Raw genomic sequence first — 12,407 nt, 5'->3', positions numbered from 1 at the left:
CCCTTCAGCTTTTAGATACAATGGCTTCTTTCCCACTGACACTCATAATGTAAATCAGTTACAACAAATGAAGAATAAATAGGTTACTTACTTTGCAGTACCTGCACTTGTCTGAGAAGTGTTGCCCAGAGAGATTTGCTAATTCAGCCCTGACCTAAGTGATTCCTAGTGAAAGGGATGTTGGAACTGGCCTATGTTACATCCTTTGCTGCAGTGATCATGAAAGACTCCTAAAACTGTATAACTAGAGTTTGATTTCTGAAAGCAGGATGGGAGTGTTCCCTGTGGAACTGAAATTTGTGTAGAACATATTTTAGTTGCACAATAAAAAATACATCAGCCTTCATCTTTGCCCTTTCCTACTGAAATAGAAGACTAACAAATTTGTTTTTTTAAATTGCATATACAGTGAGCTAACAAGTGGGAGTGTTTCTCAAGTTAAAGATTTTATTAAATGAAACAACAGTTTCAGCTATACAATTGCTTACTTTTCATACAAGAGTAATTTTTCTCAGAATGACCAATTATGAAATGCCTGTTTTAATGAGGCTGAAATAATCTAGCATGCCCTTAAATTGCTGGTGTACTTTGTAGCACTTTTTCAGAGAAACTTTTTTTAAGGTTCATGTAGTCAAAATGAAAGCTGCAGTTTCAGAGTTTGTGAAGTTGCAATAATTCTCTTAATCTTTTTCTGTACTCTGTATTTTTACTGCCTTTCATTGACTTTTAAAATTCTAATGTGGGAGTGTTACTACAAATGTAAATATGATTTCTGAAATTACAATTATTGAAAGTTTGTATATAATGGGAATATATGCTTATTTGTGCAGTGAAAAATAAATTGTGAATTTGTCTCCTTAATTCAGCAGGTGCTTCAAACTAGGAATTTATTAAGTCTCAGACATTTGTAAGCTTAATTGTTAATTATATCACTTTAATGCATTTCCATGCAAAGAAAGCTTTCCCTTCACTGTATTTTTCTTTTCAGTGCTTTGTTCAGTGCTAGTTTTGGAAGTCTTTGTACAGTGTTGTTTCCTTTCTTCTTTTGCATTGAGGTATTTGAGAAAAAGCCTGCTACTCTTCACCAGTAGAATAAATGTTTAATTTGATTCAATATCTTACTGCCTCACTCCTTTTATGTGGTCTTGATTCGATTTTAATGAATAAAAGCTGCAAGAAAATTGCAGGAAATACAGTCCCTCGTTTGCAGGTCTAGATCTTCAATGATCTTCAGCAGTTTTACTCATAGATTGCACCATCCTTTCTGGGACAAGTTCCAGATTGTACAAATGAACATGAAGTCTTTAAGTTATTGTTCTTCAAATACAAAGAATGACATAGTGAATTATAATTCAAAAAGCACTACAAGCTGAGGTGCCCATTTGAAGCCACTTTTTCAAATGAATTGACACTCATTTTCAGTATTAACTAAATGCTGTAGTTCCCAATGTAAATAGGTTAAATAATTTCAACAGAAAGGGTAACAATGAAAGCTATGATAGAATTGCAGTACCACTAGATTTCTTAAAAGCTGGTATTGTACATGTAAATTGCATGTTTCAGATGGTTTATGGGCAATCTCTTAAAATGAATAAATGAGATATTTAATAGCTATCTGTACTAATACTTTCAAGAGCTACTTGTTTGTTTGTGAATTCACACAAAGCTGATGAATGCTGCTTAAGCCTCATCATTAGTTGTCATTTACGTAGCAGTTTACATCTTCATAGTGCTGTGTAAACATAAGCTAATTACAACTTCCAAAGTATTGATTAAATTAAATATGTGGTGGAGAAGCTGGGATGAATTTTCTTAAACACAGTAGTCTTGCTTGTCAGTGGATGATACTGATGTTAAAATACACTAGCTCAGTCTATTGAAGCTATGAATACATTACATTTATACTCAAGAAAATATATATTTTTCTCCTCTGCCTATCTGCCAGGGACTTGGCACTGGAGATACTCTAACACCATCATGCTTTTCCTAGCAGTTCCTCAAGGTAATTACATAAGACTTGTTTTTTGAAGTCTCTGTTTTGACAGTTCATGTTGTAATTCCGTTTGGAAGAATTGTGATTGTAACATATTATGTTTATCCGAACCAGAACACATGTGATCTCTATACTGGCTCTAGTCAGCTTAGTTAAATATTTTAAAGTAGAGCTTGTATGTATCAAATATGCACTCTTGACCATTGTCTTCAAATATATTCAGAGGTCTTTAGAATATTATCTTTTTTAAGTATTAGCTATGAAGTGAAAACTTTAGAAGAGCCAGAAGATTCAGACCTGGTCTATTTTTCTTTATAAATCGTTCACTAGTATTTTGGTCAGAAGAGTCACTAAGTCCTCCACATATTGAACTTAAAGTGGCAAAGCTTGTAGAATACTATAAGCGTGCAATCACCATGTGTATAGCTCTGTTATTATTTTTTTTTCTGTCTCTGAAATCAGACTTTATTTCCTTCAGAACACCCTGTAAAGGTTTATCAGACACTCAAGTGCTTACCTAAAGGGTAGAGGAGTGAGCTGGTGCATAATGATGTGTGAGAGCAGATAGTTCTGCCATGTCTTTTAATTTGTAAACCTGTTTGAGGGGGCAGGGTAATGAGATTGGCGTGAAGAATATTTACAAATATAAATAAATCACAAAATATTAGTTTGTTTCTCTATAGATCAAATGCAAATCCTTTAATATTTCAAAATATATATTCTAAAGTTAAATTTGTAATTTCATGTGCTCTTAATTTAATAGAAATTGCTAGTTAATAGGTTTTATATTGATCTTAAATGCGGCATATGCCTTTGGTTTCTATAGTGAATGTTCTAAATGCTATTTAAAATTTAATTGCATTTGTATTTAGAATGATATCTGAACATTCTAATATTAATCAAAATAATACATATACTTAAGTGTTAAGTGTTAATATTTCCATGTTACAGCACCTTTTACATTGTGATGGTTAAGGTATCTAGAGGGAGCCATAGATCATACAGTGGTTTGGTTTTAATACTGCTTTTTGTATTGCTTTTCATGTCCAATTTGACATGTTTCTGAAAAAATGAATATGAGCTACAGAGCTATTTTGAAAGACCATGCTAAAAATGGGCAAGCTAGTTGTCAGATCTGGAATTCAGGTTAGGAAGGGTCGTTTTTAGGTTTCTGTGTTTAGCAACTTGTAGATGATGCCAAATAGGGAGCATATGCAAACACTGAGGAAAGAGAATGCAGAATTATCTGAAATTCGTGTGATAAAATTAAAATAGGTAGAAAGTGCTTCTCTGCACAATAACTTGCTAGGCTGTGTTACTGTAAACCAAACAAACCTCGAATGGACTGCTGGGAGGTGTGAGGCAGTGACAATTCTGTGCCTCTTCTCTTGCTTTACCTCAAAGTTGTCTTGCTCTGGGATGTATTCGCTTTTTCACTTTATTAAACAAAGCAGGTTAAAACATTTTCCGAGTAAATGGAGCACTCTCAGTAACTCAAGCGCTCTGTATAAATAAAGTAACTTGTTGTTTAACAAAAAAAGGGTTCAAGAAACACAACTGCTGACAAAACAGGTGGGAGGATGAGGGGGACAGTTCTACAAAAGAGAAGACTGAAGGAGTCTAAGTCTTCTACTGTACCAAACATACACGTAAAGTGGAAAGCGACTAGGTATTTTTCATTGTTCCACACGAAGATTTTTTTGCTGAATTTTGGAATAAATTGCTGAATTTGGAACAATAATGATGATGATGGAAAATATTTGTTAAGTAGCCAGACTTATTTTTTCTAAATTGGTTAACTAGCTATAGGATCAAACTACTTGGGATTCTGTAATTTTATGGTTCAGTCCTAGGTGGGCAAGGCATGGTAGAAGCTGTCCCTCTCAGACAGATGATTCTCTTCAGCAGGCATACTAGTGAAGCACTGGATTTTATAGGGCCTTCTGGAGTTGTTTTGTGAAGTTGTGCTGCCTTTCAGTGTTTCTGGCCATGTAGCTTCTCTTCCATTCTTGGCCCCTGCCCTCAGACGCTCCTAACAGCAGGAGTCAAAGGCTTCCTACATACTAATAAATTAAACCTGGGAGTGTTTCTAGGAATTGGCGCTTTATAATTTATACTCTGAGAGGTCCCTGGCAGGCTCTGATCTGTATTGTGTAACAATTCCCAGGCACTATCAGAATGCTCCAGGCAATATGAGTGGTTTGGAGGTTATGAAAACTTACTGATATAGATGTAAGCTGTTCCCTGCCAGCTGGCTTCAAGCGAATGGGAATGTCTCTGGGCACAGTTTCATTTCCTTATAGAGATGTAACCTGAGATGCCTTAGTTTCTCCACCTGCACTGGCCTTGAACTATGTTCCATAGCATACTACTGGATATTTTGGAAATAAGCGACAGAGACCCAAATTAACATCTCTGTAGCCTTAAAAGAGTAGATGGAGGTGGAATTTGTATCCATGTTTGGTTTAAAATTTCCCACAGTGGATGACACCAGATGAGTTATTTGGTGGAGATTCAATGCTATTTTCATCCCTGTTACGGTCAATTCCGTCTTAACGTGTTCATTTTCTGTGAGAATGTCCTTCAGCAGGAGGTGGATGCATTAGGTTATCAAGGCCAGATTTGAATTATTTGTTTGGATGGAATGGAGCTTCATGTTTTTTGTTTCCTTATAATGACAGAGAATCAGAGCTAGAATTTAATCCTAGAATAACAGTTACAAATCTTTATTTACGAATTCAAGTAACATTAGTTATAAGCCTGATGCTTCAAGGATCAGTTCAACATCTGTCTGCCCGTGAAATGTGTTTTTCCACATCTCAACTAGGTGTTCTCAAGGGAAGTATATTAATTTCATCAAGGTCAGGACCATTTCTTCTATAAGGCTTCTCCATAGTATGAGGTTTCCACAATGGCTGGCTCTAGTTGCTGCCACCTCATTACAGAAAATAGCTAGCTACACTTATATGGCGACTTAGCTGTTATAGAACAGCTAAAATATTCTGTGGCTAAAATACCAAGGTAGCATCTTGAGTCTCTTGGATTGTCTGTATTTGGAGGAAACTTTTATATAAGACTTTTGTAATCAGCTTTTAGGAACTTTCCTCTCTGACACATTTTTCTACTGCAGACCAAAATGAATTTAGAAAATACTCATCCAGAATCTATCAGCTAATACATTGCTGATAATACACCAAGATGTTCTGCATTGTATTCCTGGATAAAGTACATGGGGGTGTATGTTTCTACACACCTTCCCTATTCTTCACATATTTCATGGCTTTACTGCTTTCTTAAACAGTCCAGGAGTTTGAGAATCAAGGTAACCAGAGTCTCTGAGGAATCGTCTTTGGCGTAGATATTAAACTGCTACGTGCAGTAATGTCAAATAACGTTGTGCTTCCCTTCATATCAGCAGACAATGTAGTGGAAGAGACCTTTCCAGAAAGTAGTTGATCTGATTTGATTCATTAAACTTTAAATTAATCTCTCTGTGGTGTACTAAGCCAGGGTTGAGACCCATACAAATTAGGTCAGTTTATAGATTGTGTGAGGATGTGGGACAATATCCTCAGGGCTGTCTCTTATAATGGGAATTTTCCTGAGGTCAACTTGATGTTGTCAGTTCTGCTCCAGAATTCTGCTGATTATGTTTCTTTTTGCCTGATCAGGAGCTTTGGTCTGGGCTCACTTTCTGCCCAGAATCATCCATAAGGTAAGACAAGATGCAGCGACAATAATCCTGTTGGACAGGCAATTATTTCAAGACTGTACAAAAAGCACCAGAATGCTACATTTGTTTCCAAATATTCTTCAATCCATGTAGTATGGGTTTCACTCACTTTCTTGCATGGATGCTACAGTGGCTTCTGGGATGAGCACCCTTACAATAGTCTCTAGTAAGAAATATCCTAGCTACTGAAAGGAAAGATGATGCAAGATACACCGATGTTGCTGAGCAGACACCTTTTCAAACTACTGTATGTGCTGAAGCAGGTATTCCAGGATGTCAGGATCTGAAATCAGCTCAGATTTCATCTGTGTCATCTTTGCCCGGCACAAATAGAGAATTCCTCAGAGATGGGAATTTTACGAATTTACAGTTTCTAAAGGGTTTATTTGTGATCAGTGTTCAAGGTGGGGACTTTCTCAGGATGAACGAAAATGTATGCAATTCAGTTATGCGTGTTCTGGGTACAGCTGTGGCATTTTTGTGGCACCAATATGGGCCTCAAAATTGACTTGGGGGATGTTCTGGCATGTTGAAAGTGAGCATATAATTGTGTGACTAGGTTATCTTCTAACTTTATATATCAGTGTTTGTCTGATGACTAAATTACTTGGGTATAAATTTTGTAGTCGGGTATATGTTTGAAGAATGAACAGAAATTCCTGATTATATCATTTCTTTTTGAGTGAGTGGGGATGGTATTGTTCAGACCTCTGGTAGGATCCTTCCTGTTTCTTCCGTGGGGTATAATACAAATTGTGGGCATATGAGAATCAACAGAAATCTGCTTAAATGGGTCTCTTTGTATTTTGATATTTGAGCATAAAGTGTATTTTTTCAGGGCAATATTCAAAATTGTTAATACTTGATTGTGGTAAAGGTTTATATGAAGGAATTTGAAAATGTCCACGTACCATTTATTTGACTAACGTTGCAGTACACTTGCATAGGTTTGGAGTTTTCAGATGAGAAGTCAAAGATCAAATGCTTGTAGCAGAGATTCTTCTGTTGTTCCCAGACAACTACAAATAAAATTGATAGTGGAGGATCGTGTTGTTACTGTCCATGTTGTTTCCCCACTTAAATGAAGCAAAGGGAGGTACTCAAATTAGTACTGTTCTGGGAGTCATGTAAGATCCTTTTGTTTAATATTGTACCAGTCATTCACTGAATTACAGCAGGAGTTGAGGAGGCTTTGGCCCATTCACTACTACAGCTTAGTGTAGCGTGCATGTTCCAGGTCATGCACTGCAAGAGGGGGCCCTGTGGCTCCACAGCCTCCCAGTCCATATAGTAGCTGCATCTGGAATTGTAAGATAACTTCACTAGACACTGCAAAGACATAACAGAAAGGTCTTGCAGTTGGTAATACAGGTAACAGACTATTTGCATTCAGTACTACCTTTTTTTGGTGTAAAAACTTCATACTTAATCTTCCTGGTTTTTTCTTCTTCCATGTTCAAGGACAAAACTTTGTTTTACTCAATTGGGAGCAATAAGCATTGGTGAAAGTGTGTTCTGAGTTGGGCTTTTTTGGTAGCCTGATTTTTCAAGACACTGTCAAACATTAGTATCTTTAAAGAATTGCTTATTTTACAAGTGTTTCATTAAACATTGCATGTAGATAGTTGGCTGAAGAGGTCCTTTTCACAATATTCTGTGGATAACATTAAAGACACTGATTTTTTTTTTTTCTTCCCCAGTGAGTATGTTACAAAGCATACTTTCTTATAATTGGTATGCTAAAAAGTACTTGAATTGCAGTTTTAGCTTTGCTCAAATATTGGATTGGGTTTTTTAAGAAAAAAATTTTAAGAGCTGGATAGTATTAAATCTTCCTAATAAGCAAGTCTCTCTTCCACTTAATTTGTGCTTTTGTTGCAGCTAACAAATAATTTGCTGTATGGGTTTTTCTGTACACCATTGATAGAATATATAAGCTTGTCATCCTAGTGTGCTGGAAATGCTACACTCAAATCAAGTGTTCCTTTCTGGTTTTGTATATCCTCACCTGCTCCTCACTGTAAATCATTGAGATGTCAAGAGCAGTGATTAATTAAGCTGCACGTGCAAGTGCTTTTTTTCACCTGTCAAAGTGGAAGAAAACTTACTATAGCGAATTGTGTGATGCTGTTTAATTCACTTCTTTTTATTCCAGGCTCTGAGGTTTGCAGAAATATTTTACAGTCTAATTTTCATTAACATTTCTGTATTGATAATATGGCATGATTTTGGAGTTATGGCTGTCCCAAAATATACTACAGGAGGGATTGTATTTAAGGCTCTGAGAAGATAAATGATTGTGGTCTTGAGGCTGCATGCGTTTTTATCTCATGGTAGTCAAATGACTTTAAACTGGCTTCTTATTTAAATAAACCAATTAATAGTACATAACTACCTATCAATTTCTTATTTATGCGTATGTATTGTAATATATATGTAACTTTATTGGAATTTGAAAAGCTTGGATGTTTTTCACACTCTTTGGGGCAAACAATGAAATTAAATTGTATAGTGATCTTAATCTATTATTAAAAGGTCCTGGAAAGGAAGATTACAAGGTAGATTCAGGTTTTGAATCAGTTTTGCCATTGGTTTAGCAGCGGGTGGGCAGGCAGATGCCTGCTCAGAGTAGAACCTATTGCCATTTTTCACCATTGATAGAGTAGCCTTTCAGAGTCAATGAGCTCTGTCAATGTGAGCTTGTCAAGGCTACAACTTCATAGACCTGAGAGGCGGTTTGAGAGGTCAGCCCTTTTCAGGTTTGCTGTGATGCAAATGAACTTTAATGCTTAAACAACTATTGGAATTTTTATGTCTGCTCCTTGTTCTTTTTTCTTCACAAAGTCATTGACGAGACATTCAGTGCTTTTTAAATTGGAAGTTGCATTGTGCTAAAGACCTAGTACAGATTTACGGAGGGCTGAAAGCAGTTAGATCATGTTCTTTTCATGGTGCGATTAGAATCAAATCGATTTCCCTACAGCCTTCAGCATTCAGATGGCAATTTTAACAAAGCTTGGGGGCTAGACAAGGGACAAAACGACTGAACTGAATGTTAATTACACTCTGCAGCCTTATTTTCTTTTGATTTGGAGCTGACTGGCAACTAAATTAACAAAAGTGTGACCATAACTGCTGCCCTATTTTCATTTAAAAGGAGAGCAGACTCTAAAAGGCTATCTTTACAAAGAAACAAGTGAGGTCTACTGATTATTGTTAAAGGGCACTGTCTTTAAAAACATAATAATAACAATAACCCCCAAAATACTCAATTCCCAATTGATGTGATAAATTAGTCACTGGCACATCCACCTTCTGATAATTCCTTGACTTGCGCTTTTTAAAATAGAATAAAAATTCAGTGTAATGATTACTCATAGCAGTGATCTAATTTTTAATCATGTGACCACAGTACATGCTTAGATGTGTTTCCCCACAACTCCTTTGGTATTAAACTAGGGAGAAACTGATGCTTGACAACCAAGATGTTCACATTGGTGGGAAATTAATAATATATTGTTTAATTTTTATTTTACTCAGACATTCTCGTTTCTCATGACAGCATTTAGTTTGATTTGTTAAGGTTCACTTACAGTACTTGTATTTTGTAGTAATAACAGCAAGATGCTTTCTCATCCCTTCCCCTCACCCCTCTCTGCCTTGTAAGGAAGCTGCAGCTGCACTAAGTTGTATTTGATCCTTGTCATTGCTCCGTCCTTTTGCACCTGCAGCTCTGTTGGTCTCATCTTAACACCTGGCACCATGAATTATCCTCTTTTTATTCATAGTCACTGGCAAATCCCATTTAGAGCTAAGCAGTATATATTCTGGCAGTCAAATGACCATAGATGTCAGAATGTATTTCTCAAATGTAAATATAACTAAATAATTATATTCAGAATGCTGTGAAACTTTACAGCACAGAATGCCCTTTAATACTAGCATGCATAATCTTAAAAAGCTGTGCAGAATAGCTATCTGTAGTGTCAAGTGTGAACAACATAGGCAGTAAAACTTTGCTTTAGAATCCTAAATATTGGCCTTGCTTTTTATACAAATCACAGGTTTAGTAATATTAATTTGTGCAGTTTACTGTAACTTTCTGCATTTGGTTTTCAGTTTCTCAAATCTGGATATAAAAGTAACAGAAATTTCTCTTTTGTTTCAAGTATTGCATATTTGTACTTGACCCACAGCATTGCAAAATAGTTCGAGGCATTTGTCTATTTAGAGGCCGACCTTCTAGACCCAGTGCATTTAGACCACTGATACTGGGGGAGCCGTGTTCCTGCTTTTGTACTTACATCACTTCACAATTTCTGTGGTTTTAAAGTTATAACTGCCATAGGAACCAGAAGGCGTACACATGAACAGTTTTTGTTCCAAAATGGTTGAAGAGAGTTATTTGGGTCTCATAAAAAGTTATTTCTCTTCTAGTTACTATTTAATACCAGAGAAGTTTTGATAGCACTACAGACCACCCTGTACTCAGTCACTGTCCTGTACCTCTCTCCTTTTCACACAAAAGCAGCTGCAAAACAAAGTTTTTCTAAAACCAGTCAAGAGTAAAATTCTTTCTCATTTGTCTTCCAGACACGAAGATCGATTGAGAAGTTATTAGAATGGGAAAACAATAGGTTATACCACAAGGTGAGTGCCGCAGGGAGCAGCTTCGTACTGTTGGAGTTTGAATTGCACAGTATGGAAACAGATGCTTTTGTTGAACGAAAAATATGAAAGGTGGACAAATGGGCTAGTCTGTGTGCTGCAATAAAATACAGCTCATTTTTCTTCTTTTTCTTTCCTCCTTGTCTAGCTGTGCTTGCATTGGAGACTAAGCAAAAGGAAATGTGAAACGAATAACATGATGGAATATGTAAGTTAAAGGGCTGTTTTGTGAGTTTCTCTATTAAATGATCATTTATTTTGCTTCTGATCTTATTCTTTTCATGATTATTAATCAGTAAAGGTGTCAGGAGCTTAATCGCCTGAGTGCAAGGATTTTCTACGGTTCACAGATGCATGGTTTCATGTGCAGGACTGATTTATAAAGTTATGAATGACTTGAAAACAAGGCTTCACTGTGTTCTGAAAAATAATAAATTAATTGCCAAGATAAAATAGCTTGAACATGTGCTGATGGAGTGTGAAATTTTAGATGCTGTATAAAGAATAACCACAACTTTGGTTACGCAGCAAGTCAGATATGGCTGTTTTATATAATGCTAATCAAGTCTAAAAGTATGGAGGAAGACCTTTCAACTAAGCTGTTGGAGCTTAAGAAACCTTTAGCCTCTTTAGATTTTAACTGCCCCTTACCTCAACTGTCTTGAAAGTATCTTTATCTCCAGTTGGTGTCATGAAAATATTTTTAAGCCAGTCTCTGGCATTTTAACTTACTTCAGTCTTTGGCTGAGACTCCATAAGCCCGTCTTGGAAATACGCAGTGAGAAGTTCTATGCAGTTTAAAAGGAATGATGTCCAATGTGGGATTTCAGTTTTGGCTTGCAACCTCCTTGCTCTTTTTTGGTGCTGTTTTTCCTTCCATTTTCAAAATACCTTGGAGGTACATAGGATGAAATTAAGCTGCTAAAATATAAGAAATGTTAGAATTTGCATAACTTCCTGTAATGCTCTCGGAAGTAGGCGATAGGAAGGGTTAACTTTTAAAAATAAAAATTAGCCTTTGAGAAATATCTACTATATTAGTTCCAACTTATCTGTGATCTTTCATTTCATGATACTTTGTTCATTAAAACAACAAAGCTATTATGCATATGAAATTTTAAAAATGATTAAATAGTTGGAAATTATATTAAAAGAATATTTTTCTTCTAGTCTCCCCCTTTTTCCTGTTTCTACATTAGATCTTATTTCTAGTCTGAAACATGAGGTCTTTAAAATGCATTTTTAAAAATAGAATGGCTCTATTCAGTTCACTGAATAAGCAGACTTTTAGTAACATCTATTCTACACATGTTTTTAGTTTAGAGGTATGAGATGTGACTGGAAATGGAATAAAGTAGATTTCAGAAAGTAGATTTGAGTGTTACCTAAATGAAGGGGTTTTTATTTCAGTGAAAATTTTGGTTTTGTACGGGAAAACATTGTTGCATCCAATGTTTTGCAGAGTCAATTGGAAAAAACACATGCAATGCTAGTTTGTAAATGCTGTGGCCCAGCAACATTTACAGATGAACACTCATTCTATTAAATACAACTGAAAATCAGTTGACCTGTTTACATTAATAATATATATGCCTGGACATATGGTTTTACAGGATAAAGATGGAAAATTTTATTTTCAATTGTGAAATGTCTAATATATTATCTCTGGATATATTCAATGAGAAAATTTTTACAAAACTTCTCTGCACCATTTTCTCATTTTCAGTGAACTAATGTGCTGGTCTCTTTAAAACTACCTTTAATGTTGTGTTCATGATTTAATTTTAAATAAGAAACTCTTATCCTCAATTTTTTTTCAAAAGAGGTAATTTAAATTAGACTCTTGTACCCAAAACCTGGTGCTTTGACAACTTGAGCTTATAAATCCACTGTTGCAGATGCTAAATTAAATAAATAATTACATAAATTAAATAAAGACAAGATAGTCTTACACCTTCGGCACAAACACAGTGTTCCAGCTTTGCTTCTTGCTCTGTTTTTGAAACTTTGCCC

At 35.7% G+C, this 12,407-nt stretch overlaps 1 protein-coding gene across 1 annotated transcript in view; it reads left to right on the top strand.

Moving 5' to 3' along the window:
- Positions 1–12,407, top strand: part of CHIC2 (cysteine rich hydrophobic domain 2) — a 32,630-nt gene that overhangs the window by 11,926 nt on the left and 8,297 nt on the right. The window contains exons 4-5 of the mRNA XM_064449436.1: positions 10,320–10,376; positions 10,543–10,602. Of these exons, the coding sequence (XP_064305506.1) occupies positions 10,320–10,376; positions 10,543–10,602 (117 nt within the window). The remainder of the gene's footprint in view (positions 1–10,319; positions 10,377–10,542; positions 10,603–12,407) is intronic.

This window comes from Phalacrocorax carbo, chromosome 4 (assembly GCF_963921805.1).
Source record: "Phalacrocorax carbo chromosome 4, bPhaCar2.1, whole genome shotgun sequence".
In the NCBI taxonomy this organism is placed as follows: domain Eukaryota; kingdom Metazoa; phylum Chordata; class Aves; order Suliformes; family Phalacrocoracidae; genus Phalacrocorax; species Phalacrocorax carbo.
Note: the sequence above shows the minus strand (reverse complement) of the source record. Positions and strands in the feature narration are given on the sequence as shown.